At 38.4% G+C, this 16,937-nt stretch overlaps 1 protein-coding gene across 8 annotated transcripts in view; it reads right to left on the minus strand.

Moving 5' to 3' along the window:
• The window catches only part of FRMD5 (FERM domain containing 5), a 372,966-nt gene extending 358,139 nt beyond the window's left edge, over positions 1–14,827 (minus strand). For 6 of the 8 annotated variants that reach the window (XR_008914907.1, XM_056810376.1, XM_056810374.1 and 3 more), the window contains exon 1: positions 14,397–14,801. Coding sequence is in view for 7 of the 8 variants with exons in the window: in XM_056810376.1 (XP_056666354.1) it covers positions 14,397–14,498 (102 nt within the window). In the remaining variant the exon portion in view is untranslated. Of the gene's footprint in view, positions 1–14,396 lie in introns of all 8 variants that reach the window. The other 2 variants (XM_001362983.3, XM_007472454.2) reach the window with 2 other exon arrangements.
• Positions 14,828–16,937: the final 2,110 nt, after the last annotated feature.

The following is a 16,937-nucleotide window of genomic DNA, read 5'->3' on the forward strand; positions in this document are numbered from 1 at the left end:
GGCAAATCCCTGCTTGTTCCTTCACCTACTTCTGTAATGTATTATCATTTATAACAAATGACAGCTGTGCCACATTTCCTCCCCTGCCTGGAATCCAAGCACAGTGATTTCAGAAGGTATTCTACAATAATTTGGTTTCCTATATGGGAAGTATAATCTTTCTTTTAAGAAAAGTAGCTAACTTTAAAAATTTTTGTCTTTGACAAACATAACAGTAAAATATTTAATGTTTACTTTGAACAAATACATACTGGTGAACAGAAGAAGGATCACCAATTGCAAAGCAAATCAAGCCCCAAAATCTTTCTGTATCATTCTGTATCATTATGCCTGAACCTAAGAAGTTATTTTAAAAACTCTGTATGGTTGGGAATACAGAAAATAGTATTTACAAACCTAAGGGTGAATTACAAACACAAGAGTGAAAAGGCTCTGAAAAAACCTTTTTTAAAGTGCCAGAATTTATTTCTACTGAATTCTTGAACAAAGACACCCTGTGCAAAGATCTGTATAGTATCATAATTCCAAAATATTCCAGGCACACAACAACAAAACCTGTATTTATAAGGAATCGAACACAAAAAGAGTGCAAAGAAAAAATTTCCATTGGAGCCAGGATCCAAGTAGTAGATACATCCTACAGAATTGCATTTCAAGACATATCACTTATCATGTCACTGACTCATGAGACACATTTTGCCTAGCATACAGCAAGCATACAACATTAAAGATATATGTTATATACATATATATCGGGGCAAAAAATAATGATGAACATATCAACATGAGAGCTGAAAATATTATTATGGCATATGTAATTAGATAAATATTTCCAGTAGGTATGCTATAATGTGATGGCAATAGAAACCCACTGGATATGTGATCTGTCAACATGTTGATCTTATTTTTCTAATTCATTATACTGAAAAATATTCTTAGAAGCAGCACAGAGAATTGTACAACAAATTAGTGTCCTATTTTAAAGCTTTCCCTATCTCATTTCAAGTCCCTTAATTTACTATATTTGTATTATTGGAATTGAAATGATTTTGCTTTTTTGCATATGGGCTGTTTATATAGATACATATGTATGTATATGTATACAAATAGAGATACTTATATATGTATTTATTCTGAAACCTGCCAATATATAAATGGATCTATCTTTGATGGACCTGATTCTAGGGGAGAAACAATTAAATTCATACTGAACCATTAAATCATTAACTCTGATAAGAGATGAACAGAATAAATATGTCCTTGCTTATAGGAACTAGTTCAGCTGTCTTTCAAACTAATCAAGCATAGTTCTTAAAGCCGTAAAATGGGTTTTTAAATTTTTATTCTGCTTAGCTCAAGTGCTGGTAGTTTTACATCCTTATTAATAGTCTTCCTTCTAGGAAAAAATGTTAACACTGATTTATTTTGAATGTTCCTAAATGACTGTTTATACTTAAGCAAGGTTCATCAGCTGATTTGCAGTAGACCCATCTATCTTACAATGGTAAGGTTTCTGCCAATGAACCACATAGTGCCAGTAGCTGTTAAGCTATTTATTTGAAGGTGAGTTTATTTAGTATTTCCCTCACCCAGAACAATGACTACTTCATATTTATATGCCCCTTTTCAAACAAAAGCTCTAAAAGAATGAGATTAGCATAACCTGCTGGTAGAAAAACAAAGACAATAGAGTCAAATATACTAAATCCTTCCTTTGGTGTGCACACAAGTTAAAGTCTTAACTGAAAATAGTCATATGAAACAAGCAGCAGAGACCTTGCTTTCCCAGGAAAAATTCCACAGGTAAATTATAATCACAGATATGAAATGAATCACAAATTGAGATTCTGAATACAACAATGAGGCGATATTAAGTGAGGTAGTCAAATCAAAGGGTTGAAGAGCAAGAATGAATATTCTAGTCCCAATTCTTTTTAAAAACTTATTTCCAAGGCATTTCTTGTATGACCTTGAACAAATGACAACTTCGGTGGGCCACAATTTCTGCACCTTTAAAACAAAGGGGCCAACCTAGATAGCCTTCCAGCTTGGGATCTATCTTTGTCACCAGTACTGACTAGCATTCATAGGATACTTGTAAATTCTTAGATAAAAAATGGAGTAAATTACTTATCTAACGTACTGGTTATTGGAATTGGATTTACAGGCCATTTGAAGGCTTATTTCATCTTCCTAGCTTACAAGCCCAGGTGGCCACCAAAAATAGCTTTTCTAGGGCACCAAATAGTGTTTCCCTGGAGTGTTATATAAATGTTAGCTATTATTATTATTACCTCCCGACTCCAAAGCTCCCAGCCTAGTACAAACACTTTTAGTACTTAATGAATCCTAGTTTAGGACACATCCAAGAAAGCCCTGTTTGACACTGACAAACAATGTTGAACATGATGTCAATGAGGTGGATTTCTTTACAGAGAGGAGAGGGAAAGGGACAGAGAGCAGCCTGGTGATTATCAAAAATTCCAATAACTAGAGGATATTATTAACAAACTTACCAACTTCCTATTTTGTTGGAGATGGTTAAAGAAACTTCCTGAACAGTGGAATTAAAGGGGTCAGATAAATTAGCAAGGGTCTAAAACCTCAATACACCAAAAGAATCATGACGTGTCCAAATGGTAGCCTTCTAAGGACATTCAAATGTCTGAACCCTTTCTGTATCAGAATAGTAGAATCTTCTTTAAAAGGGGCTCTTCCAGAATTAGAAGTAGCAAAAAAGATTAAGCTTTAGGTACCCTCACAGCCTGGCACCTCCAAGTCTACCTACCCTAGATCAGCTTTAGAAAATGACACCACATAATTTTCTCAAAGTCTCTGCCAGCTCCTAATCCTAGAGCCACTTAAGTAGGCTAGCTAGCTTTAGGGCAGCTAAATGTTTACAAAGCATTCTGGGTGGAAACTACCAAAAAAGAGTCATGGACCGTTGATAGAGAATAGGAAAAGGGAAGACAGTGTGGGAGAGATTAGGAATTGATCAACACCTCACACCCTACACCAAGATAAATTCAAAATGGGTGAAAGACTTAAACATAAAGAAGGAAACCATAAGTAAATTGGGTAAACACAGAATAGTATACATGTCAGACCTTTGGGAAGGGAAAGACTTTAAAACCAAGCAAGACATAGAGAGAATCACAAAATGTAAAATAAATAATTTCGACTACATCAAATTAAAAGGCTTTTGTACAAACAAAAGCAATGTAACTAAAATCAGAAGGAAAACAACAAGTTGGGAAAAAATCTTCATAAAAACCTCTGACAAAGGTTTAATTACTCAAATTTATAAAGAGCTAAATCAGTTGTACAAAAAATCAAGCCATTCCCCAATTGATAAATGGGCAAGGGACATGGATAGACAGTTTTCAGATAAAGAAATCAAAACTATTAATAAGCACATGAAGAAGTGCTCCACATCTCTTATAATCAGAGAGATGCAAATCAAAACAACTCTGAGGTATCACCTCACACCTAGCAGATTGGCTAACATGACAGTTATGGAAAGTAATGAATGCTGGAGGGGATGTGGCAAAGTAGGGACATTAATTCATTGCTGGTGGAGTTGTGAACTGATCCAGCCATTCTGGAGGGCAATTTGGAACTATGCACAAAGGGCGATAAAAGAATGTCTACCCTTTGATCCAGCCATAGCACTGCTGGGTCTGTACCCCAAAGAGATAATGGACAAAAAGACTTGTACAAAAATATTCATAGCTGCGCTCTTTGTGGTGGCCAAAAATTGGAAAATGAGGGGATGCCCATCAATTGGGGAATGGCTGAACAAATTGTGGTATATGTTGGTGATGGAATACTATTGTGCTCAAAGGAATAATAAAGTGGAGGATTTCCATGTGAACTGGAACAACCTCCAGGAAGTGATGCAGAGCAAGAGGAGCAGAACCAGAAGAACATTGTACACAGAGACAAACACACTGTGGTATCATCGAACGTAATGGACTTCTCCATTAGTGGTGGTGTAATGTCCCTGCACAATCTGCAGGGATCAAGGAGAAAAAAACACTATCCAAAAGCAGAGGACAAACTGAGGGAATAGAAACACCAAGGAAAAGCAACTGCCTGACTACAATGGCTGAGGGGACATGACAAAGGAAAGACTCGGAGCGAACACTCTGATGCAAATACTAACAACATGGCAATGGGTTCAAGTCAAGAACACATATGATACCAGTGGAATCACACGTCGGCCACGGGGGGTGGGAGGGAGGAAAAGAAAATGATCTTTGTCTTTAATGAAAAATGCATGGAAATGATCAAATAAAATACTATAAAATTAAAAAAAAAAGAAAAGAAAACCTAAAAAAAAACAAAAAAAAAGAGAATAGGAAAAGGGGAGCAAAAACCCAACTAAGTTAGGGATCCTTGGGGGCTAAGCTAAATTGCAACCCAAGACTAAGCTTAGTCCAGACCTTAACCCTTGGAAAAACACAGAAGTCAGTGGGTTTGAAAATATATGCTAAAAACACTTTAAGGCCTCACAATAAAACCTGCAATATAGACCACAGAAATGTTAAACACCACCATAGTATACATGAATTGCTGTATTCAGCAGAATGCTTCAGTAATTTTTTAAGGGAGTGTGGGGAGGGGAATAGCACCAGAAGTTAAATAACCTAGAGAAATAAAGCTTAATAGAAATAAAAATCTTACTGTATTTCAGGTTATTAACACTCAGTGTATTATTCCAAGAAACTATTGTTTTATCTGTAAAAACAAATAAATATTTTTATAATCCAGTAAAAAAAAGTGGACCAAGAGATATTTTAGTATATAGCTCCAAACAGTATAGCTATTGCAAAAGCTACTATACTCTTCTGGTATTATGAATGTTATATCTAATGTTTTTTTTCTTCAAACTCTTACCTTCTGTCTTGGAATCGATACTAAGTATCCAGAAGATGAGTAAGAGCTAGGCAATTGAGGTTAAATGACATGCCCAGGGTCACATAGATAGGAAATATCTGAGGTCACATTTGAACTCAGAACCTCCCATCTCCAGGTCCGGCTCTCTCCCTCCACTGGACCACTTAGCTGTCCCTGGGTCCAATCTTAAAAAGTAACTTTTTTGTTTTGTTAAAAAAAACACACACACACACATTTTTTTTACTCTAGATAATCCAGAAGTTTGAATAACTTAAGAGTCATAATACTAAAAATTATCTTTCTGCTAACTTTTATAATATAAAAAGGGGAAAACCATCACAATTCCCATTCTATGAAAATTGGGACAAGTCCGATCTTTCAGTAGACCTAATGATATCAGACATGCTTTCCAGGAAAAAAAAAGTTTTGATTGATATATTACAAATTCATACTTACTGCCTTAAGTTTTCTAACTAGGAAAATAGTCACAAAACAAGTGGGACAATTACAGGAGCAAAACATTTTTCCCCTTTACTCCCTATACTCATCAGTTCTAGTTTCTACCTTCTCTACTTTTACAACTACCTATACCTCTGTTGTCCAACATTTCTGTCTTTCCTCTTCCTTTTCCAGCTCTACTACATCTCAAGCTGCCTTTTACTTCCCTAAAATAACTCCCTTACTTATGTCTGCCACCACCACTGCTTCTGTTTCTTGCTGCTACCCCTCTGTCATCCATGGCCAAATTCCCTTTGGGTAGCAATAGATTACTTAGTGGAGGAGGAAAAGAAAGAAGTGCAATTATAATGTAAGTATTTTGGAATCATGCGTATCTGCAGTGTACATTTCCTTCAGATTCCTTCTTATTTAATTCAATTTAACTTGAATATTCAGAATATCTGTGACCAGAAATTATATAGCTATAAGAATCTGAATAATATTTGCTATTCTTTACATATGATGATTTATTTCCCATCTTCATAATTTTGCACTGGCTATCCCAAGACTCAGCTCAAATACCCACCCCTGCAAGAGGCTTTCCCAGTTCCTCTAGATGATAATGCCTTATTCTCTAACAGGCAAAAAAAATCTATATATCCTACATGTATATGTTGTCTTTCCCATTAGACTGTAAACTCCTTGAGGCAGGAAATATTTTAGTTTTTTTCTTTGTTTCTCCAGCACTTAGCACAGTGCCTACTCATCACATGAATACTTAATAAGTGTTTAGTAAATGATAATATAAGGAGATGTTTCAGTACATGTTCTTAAATATTACTTTAAGTTATCTACTTCAGCTGAACAGAGGGTTTTATGTTAAGGATAACTGAAGAAGGAATAATTTTTAAAACTAATAAAACCAATGGGAGTGTCCTGTGTCTATTGAGACTTCTTGGTTTGTCTTTTAAAGGAATTATTTGGGCATTAGTTGCCCCTATGACAAGGATCTTTCCTCAACACGCATTTAAGCAGACTTCTAAAATTGCATAAATAACATATATTTTAAATAATCTCTCAATTTGCAGGTTCAATCCCTTCAAATGGGACTTTCATTCTTAAGAGAGAAACCAGAAAATCATAGTTGTGAGCTGAAGTTTGGCTAATTAGAAACATACATCCTAACTGGAATGAGTCACAGAATCATAAATTTGGAGCTTGAAAAGTCCTTAGAAGTCATTAAGTACAACCCCCTCATTTTTATAGATTAAAATATAGAGGCCCATATGATTAATTTACCTAGGGTCACATGTGTGAGTGACATTTGAAAACTGCATTTTCATGTCCCTCTACCATTTGTCATTTGGGGAATGGCTTGATTTTTTGTACAATTGGTTTAGCTCCTTATAAATTTGAGAAATTAGACCTTTGTCAGAGGTTTTTGTTATAAAAATTTTCCCAGTTTGTTGCTTCCCTTGAAGTGACATTTGAATCCAGGACTTTCCAATTCTTCCCTATTCACTTTTTAAAAATGATAATAATAATATCATTTATATAACCAGATTTAGGCAATGATAATTAACCACCAGATGGTGCTGATAAAGTGTCCATAATCATTCTGCAGTTTGTGCATGCCCAAATGAGGTAAAAGAGTCAAGTACAATGCAATCTCTGGTTATTAAAGAGTCCAAAACCTTTGACATCTCGATTTTGCCTCTCTATTTGTGGACCTTCCCAATTAAAACTTAGCTCCGAGCTCCCACCCATCTCCTTTTGACATCACTGGTCACTTGCCCTTAGCATTATGGAACTGAATCCCCAAAGAAACCATCTACATCCTGGAATGCTGGATGTGCCATTGTACTTATAACAGAATCAATTCGGCATTAAATAGTACTTAATAACCAGATGACACAGTGCAAAATAAAACAGATAAACATCTAGCAAAAAGCTGGCAGTCCCCCATACATAAGATCAGTTTGGAGTTCTAAGATCTACATCATTTGACACCTCCCTTGAGCAATCGAAGGAGTGTAACAGCATAGTGACCGTGAGATGTTTGGCTCACACTTCCTTTAGGAACAATCCTCAGGTGAAGATATAGAAATCTTAGATTCAAAGCCTTGTCTCACGTCAAAGAATGTGGTATCTAGTACAGACTACAACTCAGAAAGGTCAATGCTTTCTTCTCTCAGATTTTTAGGACCTCAGACTTCATTTAGCTTCACTTAACCCATCACAGAGCAAAGTTATCAGAATCAACAGCCAGCCTTAGGAAGGAGCTATGCCACCATCCCTTTTACTCTTTTGCTTTAACATCTTCTCTATCCCTAGATCAATATCCTCGCCAATCTTTGAGAAAGGGGAAAGAACAGCTATGGAGAGAGGTGTTATATAGCTTATTTGGTATTGGCATCATCCCTGTAAAGTAAATAGGACATGTATTATCCACACTTTAAAGATAAGGGAAACTAAGACCTAAAAAGTTAATGTCTTAGGGTCACACTGTAGGGCCATAACAAAGACCAAGAACTCCTGTTTCTCAATCCAGTACCTATTTTAAGACTCATGTTTAGCAAAGGTTAATTGCAGAACGTTATCAGCAACTTCAAAGACTATCAAATAAAACAATTACATACAAATGTTTTTTCCCTAAGGAGAGCAGCTATACAGTCATGTAATGGGCAGTTTTATGGCTAATTCTGGCTAAAGCAAAAGCATATGAGGGAGTGGGATTTAGACCCTCCTTCCCACCTTCAACAGTCAGTGGATGTAATCACAAAAAGAAAGGGACAGAAAAATGAGATAATAAGGTATTAGGATTTAAAGGAAATACAAAGACCTAGATCACTTCCTACTACCCCTTTACAAAGTATAAAGGAGTTCTTCCTGATCGAATTAGAGAAAAAGTCTGGTAATTAGTAGGAAAGATTGGCTATGCCTAAATGGCCCTTAAAAGACAGTTTGAGAGAATGGGGGATAGGTGAGCTACATCCAGCAGGAAGCAGAGAGACATACTCTCTATGGAAACGCAAGGGGAAGATCATAAATTTATGTCTAGAAGAGAACTTAGACTACTTTTTAGACAGGTGAGGAAACTAAGGCAAGAAGTTGTTACTTGCTCAGTCATATAAATATATCCAATAACTGTCTATGGTGGGATTTGAACCTCTATCTTCTTGATTTCAAGTCCATGGCATCTCTGCTATATCACATATCCACTGGCAGAAAAACAGCTTCAAGAAATGAAACCTCTGGTAGCAGAGAAGAGAACAGACTATGGATTCCAAACTGGAAAAAGTAGCATATCCAGAAAGCCCACAAAGATGCTGTACCTGAGCAAGATGAAGACTCCAAAGAGAGGGAAAGGACATCAAGAGTGCCATGCTGTACCAGAAATATGAGTTGTCCTAGCCATACTTCCCCTATGTCCCTCATTATTACTGTACTCTAAGTTTATGTCCATTCTCTTCCTGATGATGCTGTTTGCATTTATTTGTTGGAAAGATCATTCCAAGTTGTAAATTGCCCTCCCAATCCTAATAGTAACTCTCAGATTAAATCAAAAAAGAAAGAAAGATAGGGATTGCACCCCACTACTGGAATTTTTCAGGGGAACATGGTTTTATAGTCCCAAACCCATAATTTACTGCAACTATTGTGATTATGACCTCTTAAATGTCTTTAAAATGTCTTTACTTTCAGCTAATTGTGTCTACTGGCGTACTATTAAAGGTAAAGCTATAAGTGGGGGGTTTATGAACTGTATTTTTAGGAGTAGATTCTCACAAGATACCTTTGAATCCTTGAACCCAAGATAGTGGTTGTCCATCCAAGTAACCAAACTTACAACTGAAAGTTGACAAGAGGTAGCTCCTAGAGGAATACTACACATAAATGTCATCTAAACCCTTAATTAGTTTTAGGAACATATCATCTTAGGTGATATAATATAACTGTATATTATCATATACATTATTACACATGGAGAAATTAGCTCCATAGGAAATTTTACAAACAGGCAATCAACCAAATGACATTATAATATAGTTAAGAACACAGATCATATGTTTAAAACTAGCAAGGACCCTAGAGTTCATCCACTTGAACCACTGTAATTTTACTGACCCAGAAAGGTAATAAGGAGATGTCAGGAAGGTCTGGTTATAACAAATGAAAGCCATTATTGAATTGACTGTGGTCAAGGTATGGGCTTTCCTATCCTGTTTTTGGAGGCAATTTACTATGTTGAGGAACAAAAAAAAAATTTTAACCGATTACCAAGTTGGACACAAAAGTATAATACATTTTTCAACCACAGCCACTCTCAAAGATCTCAAAGTTTCAAATGAAATGTGATATGTTCTGGTGGACAGCAAATCTACACCAATCAAATTACAGGTCCTTCAAAAATTAAAATGTGTTTCAGACCATTTTGTTATATTACTGATAAGATATCAGATAGTGGCAAGAAAGCATGTGGCTGGTGCTGTAAGACAAGAGCAAAAGTACATGCTATCTTCATTAGTATTTTGTCAACAAACATATTACTTAGTAAATTAGTCCCAAAGATCTACTAAAGCACAAATTTATGCAAATGCCTTTATGAACAAAAGATTTACACATTTTCTATAGCTTCCTGTTCCTCATGTTTAAATGAAGAATATTTTTTAAATCCAACAACACAGTGCTGCACTCCAGAATTTACCTTGCATACTGAAGAGATGATTTGTTTTCATTTATCATGTAATTGGCTTAGTATACAAGTTACAAAATTGGCCCAAAAAGTAAGACCTTCCAAAAATTTAGTTTCCTAAAAGGATATATATTCTAAGTGACTGCTATTTTTAATGGAGCTCCTAAGATCACTTAATTGTTCTTACAATAAAAGCTTTTCAAAAAAATCAATATTCATTAAAATACAACCTATGTTCTTTTCTGTGAATAAAATTATTCTAACATTCTTTTTTTCTAATGAAATAAATCCTGTTCACAGTACATACAGTTTATATAAGGAGGAAATTCTTAGGAAAGACATTACATCAAGGGTAATGGTTAAAGCAATACAATAACACAATGAAGTCAAAGGCTTGAGGTAGATGATTAGAGAAGCAAACCAAAAATCTTGGATTGGGAAAATCCTTAATCTGAGTCAACCAAGCCAGTTCTTCAAAATTTTAATTAAGCTAAATCTCATAAATAGCCTACAGTAGATCTAAGGCAAGTTGATATATTCTCCTGAAAAGAACAGAGTATTTCATAAATTTATCTTTTTAATTACTTGGGGAAATATACATTAAATAACTGCAAAGAGTACAGTATTTATTAATAGTTTTTCCTTTCCAAGTCATAGCAAAGGCTAATTTTGCTCAGGTGCTAAATAATTAAATTTATAAAATGTTCTTTAATCTGTTTCAGGCACACACAAAAAATTAAGTTGGTTCCTTGGTTGAATTTGATTTCTCATTAAAACAAAAGGAAATATTTCACATTTGAAGTTACAGAAGTTATAGGACTGCTTAAGTTACATTTCCATTATAAATATTCTAATAAACCTAACCTAGGTGGTTTTTTATCAACTATTACAATCTTAAAGACAGCTAAGAATCTACTTTTCAGCACATTATTATTTTCAAGCACTGCACTTAATGTCTCTTTTCAGTTCATTAAAATCAGAGGTAAGCATAATTTAATAAACCTTGTCTTCTTCCCAATAAAAGAGTAAGATAAGGCTATAAACATGTTGTATAAATATAAATTTGTACAAATAAAGTGAAAAAATATGGACTATATCTGCATTTATGAGGCAATGACCTTCAGAATTAAAGTCAGCATTCCCTAGCTGTTAACACTGTTCTTCACAGAAGAATGGTTATACTACAGTCCTACAATGCCTACTTTCCTTTCTCATAGATTATAAATATATTTGTATATTAGAAATAATGAAAGAATACCTATAAAAGATTTGTAACTATTGAAACCTTCATTTAGGGGGCATGAAATGTTTGTGTTAATTTTATAACAGTTCACAAATTGGCAGAGTAAGGTAACTAGTTCAGTATAACTATAGCAATATAAAAGATTACAACAGTTTGTGTTAAAATTTCATAATACCTAAAAAATGCCAGGAGAATGTGTATAGCTCACTCTCTATACTGATAGAGATATATAGATATCATAAATGATGCACTTACTTCTAGAAGTTTATATACACATATGTAGACATATATACATATATAGTCATGCATTTTCTAAGAGTTTATGCACACATTATACGTAGACATACTTACCTGTATATAGGTCCATGTCTATTTTCAAAGAAGTTTTCAAGAATCATGTGGTACTTTTAGAAAAAGAAATGCAATGTTTCTAAATAAAAAAATTGCAATTCCAAATATGATGGAAGTCTCTGATCTTATACAATGACCAAAAAAATGCTTCACTATTCCTTTACACATTACTTCCAAACAGTTGACATTAAAAAAGAAATCATATGGTAGCAAAGAAAAGAGTTGCTTAGGAAAACTAATTCTCAAACACTCAAATCATGTTCACAGAATATATTCTTTTCATATGACATGCTGTTTTGACATTTCCCTTTAATTTTTCATCTCACAAAAGTAAACCAAAAATCATGCTAGAACCAAAAGATTTTTGTGTAATAACATGCTCCTTTTTTTAAGGCCTGGATTTTCAATGGCAAGTTAGACTAGTTTCAGTTAAGACAAGCATACAACATAAAACTAGTACAAGATGGTGTTCCAAGCATCCACTCAGTAGCAAATCATAAGCAGCATTAAGTTAAATATTTGTGTTTTCTTTCCTAAAATAGATAATAGAAACTGCCCACACCTACAATATGAAGTCAACCAATTATTAACTCTTGACAGTGTTCCAGCTAGTAAAGAAAGTAAGCAATTGATTTATTTCAATTCCTTAAAAATACATGGTAGTCAGCCATTTCTATTAGATTAAAGATGTCACTAGTTCTTCAATTTATTTAAGTGAAAACTAAAAAACCACTAATCATCCCAAACCTTTTATCCTGAAAAAAATTGTGATAATGATTTGTCTCAGAAATTCACCCTCAAACCATATCTCAACAGTATCATTGTGGCTCCTCCAAGAGGCTCCCCAAATCATCCAAATTCTGCTTCTACAAAAAGCTTTAAACTTTAAAACCAACAAAAATAAGGATACTTTGAAACATCTACCACAGAGGCACATACTCAGCTTCTTCATATATCCAAATGGTATAGATGTATATAAATCACATTTTTTATTCCATAAAGTGTTAAATATTATTTCTGTAAATCCACCATGAGACATGAAAATACAAGATACGTAAAGTAACTCATCACTCTGAAGGGAAATAATAGACAGCATCTCAAATAATCACCATCCAATACAATAGTGCTTTCACTTGATGGGTAGCCTAATCACAAATCTGCTCAGTCTGTGCTTCAGTGTCTTTAAAAACAGATTTTCTACTCTTTCCTCTAACCTCATGCACCCTCGGCAGAACCTAACAGTTATGATGACATCAAAGGGAAGAGGGAAAGGGACAGATTAGAGATGAAGACTCTGAACCCAGAGCCAAGGCAGCAAAGAGCAGCAGCTATCAATCGCCTTCCCCCTTCACATCCCAATACAGACGGAGGGGGTGTGAGAAGGGCCAAAGCCACTGGGACTGAAGCCAACAGTTTCGGTGTGCCACGTCTTGGAACCCAGAGCTTTCCATCTTTCAAGAAGGGCTGTAGGATTTAGGCAAGACGGCACTGGTTCGTGTTATCTGTGTTTTTGGGGAGGGGAGAAAAAGGCAGTTTCCAGCTGCGAATTTCTAATGAATTAAACACTAAGGGTTTTTCAATGTTTTCCTTCCCTGACTAAAGGAGGAGAAAGGGTTGTTACTGCATTCCTGGGAACGACTACTACTCCTGACGTACCACACAGCAGTAGGGAGGGAACTGAAGAGCACGGGATCGTAAGATACCAGGCGCTGAATTTTGCATTCTGTACAGCGCTGTTGTTTTTTTAAGTCGCTGGTGCGCCGACCCCCGCCCCCAAAAGCTGAGTCTCGTACTAAATCTACAACATCTTCCTTTGCCCCCACCCCGATGCCCACATACATTCACCTGCTAAACACAACATCGTTACGGAAGTGAATGGTGTTGGGGAGGTTGGGGGGGGGGATAATAGGGTAGGGGGCTAAGAAATATCTGAAAAAGGAGTCGCTTTCTGTTCAATAGGCCACTCTGCATGGGCTGTGTGCTCCATCCTACATTCGGAGTCTGACTCACAAAACGCTGAAACACATGACATATACCATTATTCTTCCCATCAAAGAAAAATATAGAAAGAAAAACCGGCCAGCTCCAGCGCAGGGGCCCCCCAAGTCCTTCTGTCCTTCCTGAGTCCCATCCCAGCAGCAGGCGCAGCAACTGGGCCGGCTACCCCGATTGGTGCCTGTGCCCATGGACTTAAAAAACCTCAGCTCCGACGGGGCGGCCGGGCCAAACACACCACCCGACCTGTCCCCAAGAGTGCGTTCAGGAGGGGTGCCCTCCCCAGGGGGCAGCTCCTTCTCCCGGCAAGCTTTTGTGCGCCCAGAGTGGCAGGGACAGCGCAAGGCGAGGTTTCTCCAGCTCCCAAACGAGGAGAGGGGGTTGCTAGTACAGGGGATTGGGGAGGGTGACTGGGACAAGAGCCTGCACCTGAATCTGCAGCACACTTAGGGGTCGCCCGCCCCAATCCAGAAAAGCCTAGGGAGACAAAAGTAGGGAGAAGAGGAAGAAAGGGAGCATCGCGTCTCGCTCTCTGGAAGAGTGGTTTGGAAGAAGCGCCCCCCCTTTTCCCCACGCGAGAGTCTCCCCCCAGCTGAGCCGCAGACGGTCCGAGGACAAAGCCCAGGGAGGCGACGGGAAGCGGGCGGCCCCGAGCCAAGTTACCCCAGAGCTGCTGCTGCTGCTGCTGCTGCAGGGGGAGGGTGACAGAGAGGGCGGCGAGCCGCCGCCGGCGCCCGCGGTGGGTGGGTGGGCGGGGGTGCTGGGGTTGCTGACCTGGATGGTGCAGGTGTACTCGCTGTCGTCCAGGAGCCGCACGGTGCAGCTGTACTCGCGCTCCAGGTTCCTGCTGCTGCCGCTCATCAACCTGCTCAGCATCTTCCCGCCCGTCCGCCAGCCAGCCCGCCCCCGGGAGCGACGCGGCGGCGGCAGCGGCGGCGCTGCTGCGGACCCGGACCAGAACAGGCGCCCCTCAATGGGGCAGCACGGCGCCGGCTCCAGGCACCTGCACCATCACCCCGGCCGCGCCTCGTTGCCTCTCCTTTCCTATCCTTTTCTTCTTTCTTCTCCTCCACCTCCTCCTCAGTCACCGCTGCTGCCGCCACCCGCACGCACGCAAGCCTAGCGGCTGGTGCCCTACTCCACTCCTCTCCGCGCCCGGCTCTCCTTTCAGCGCCCCTAGGTCCGAGCTCAGCTCGTGGGGCGGGGCCTTCATAATGAGAAAGCCAATGAGAGCCAGCGCGGCGAGAATGAGTGGCGGTCGGGAAAGCTAATAAGGATGGGGAACCGGAAGTGAGAGACAGACGGTAGAACAAATAATAATAAAGGATTTGGGACCGAGGAGAGCAGGCCCGGCCCTCTGTATCCCGAACCAGGGGCGCTTTTCCCCTGGCTGTTCTGAGAACCGTGTTGCCCCTCCCGCCGGGCCAGGAGCTAGGGACTAGGTTGGGTGCAATAGTCTGGCGTTGTCTTGACATGTCGGTTCTGAGGCTCACCTGCATGAGATCCAATTTCCCCCACAGAACTGCCGTCCGATCGCCTTCGTGAGTCCCGTAACACGAAACTAGCATCGGGCCAGTGCAAGATGCAGGCATCCCAGTTGCCTTTTGCTCTTAGCCCAGGAGGCTGCATCCTAACACCCCTGAAAGGCCAGGCAGGCCCTCTCTCCTCCCTATCCCCTCTGGTATGAAGGGCACCTGGTTCATTCACCAAGAGCAGCTAAATTCTAAGAGAGCCTCAGCTATTCTCTCTCCTAATCAGGGCTTATCTTCAGCCCAACCTTGCACCTCCTTTATTAAAATACACAGTCTCCTCCCCCACCCTTAATTTTTTGGAAATACTCCAAGGCACGTGCACTACCTGAGCTTTCCTTTGCTAGTCCCTTTAAAACTGCTTCTAATTCATTTGTACTTCTAAACAAAGCCTGGTACCCTAGTTGCCTGGGGACTATACAGAATACAAAGAGTATTCTTTTATGTACTTTAGGAGCTCAAGACCATAAAGTACTTTACAAAAGCGTCACTAATTTTATGGAACTGACACCCCTCCACATTAATTTTTTTTATTTCAGAAGGGCATCCATCCTACAGATTTTCCTAATTCTATTCCCCACCCCCCTTTGACACACATCTACCCTTCTCCTTCCAACTCATCTTTCACATGACCACTAGTGTTACCAGACTAGTGACTAATACATACCAGATTGAGCTTTCTAAAACATAAATCTGGTCAAGTCATTCCTCTGCTCAAAATCCTTTCAATAGTTTGTGCCCGTCAAGTATAAGTTCATAATAATTTGATCTGCCATTCCAGGCAATCTGGAGCCACTCTACCTTGCCCACTTTACCTCATAAAACTTCTCTTCCTGAACCCTATTCACTGTCCTCATATTCCATGCCAGAACCATCTTTATTTTTTTAACCTTTACCTTCTGTCTTAGAATACATATTAAGTATTTGTTCCAAGGCAGAATTTGGGGTATGGGCTGGGTAATTGGAATGAAGTGACTTGCCCAGGATCACACAGCTAGGAAGTGTCTGCAGTCACATTTGAACCCAGGACCTCCAATATCCAGCCTGGTTCTCTATTCACTGAGCCATCTAGCGGTCCATAGACACATTCTTTCAAGTGTTTGTGCCTTTGTTCATATTGTTCCATATGCTTTAAATGTTTCTCACTCTTGCTCATTGAATCCCTAACCATAACTCAAATGCTACTTCTTTCACAGAACATTTGCTGATCCTTTCAAAGAGTAATTAATTTTAGTTCTTTGCATGTATTGTCTCTTTTTTTGGGATTATGCTTATTAATACATACACATATCATATGGGCCATATTCTTCTACTAAATTGTGCCTAGCAAAGTTCTCCATATATAGAAAGTTCTTAGTAAGTGATTCTTTAATTGAATTAAATCATACAAATATAGTAGCTATAACAAAAATATAAATTTAATATTCATCTATTCTTTCTTATCTTGCCTTCTCTGAAACTATAGAACCCCCTGGTTCTCTTCTAAACTTTCTGACCATTTCTCAGTCTTTGTTCTGTTCCTATGCATAGGTATCCCCAAAATTCTGTCCCAGCCCCTATTCTCTTCTTAAAGTGGCACAACCAAGGGCCTAGGATCAGAAAGACCTGAGTTCATAACCAGCTTCAAACACTTGCTATCCCATATAACCCTGAGCAAGTCATTTAACCCCTCTTTGCTTTAATTTCCTCATCTGAAAAATGGGGATAATAATAACACCTTCCTCCCAGGGTTCTTGCTCTGATCAAATGAGAAAATAATTATAAAGTGCTTAGCACTGTGCCTGGA

The sequence above is a fragment of the Monodelphis domestica genome, chromosome 1 (assembly GCF_027887165.1).
Source record: "Monodelphis domestica isolate mMonDom1 chromosome 1, mMonDom1.pri, whole genome shotgun sequence".
In the NCBI taxonomy this organism is placed as follows: Eukaryota; Metazoa; Chordata; class Mammalia; order Didelphimorphia; family Didelphidae; genus Monodelphis; species Monodelphis domestica.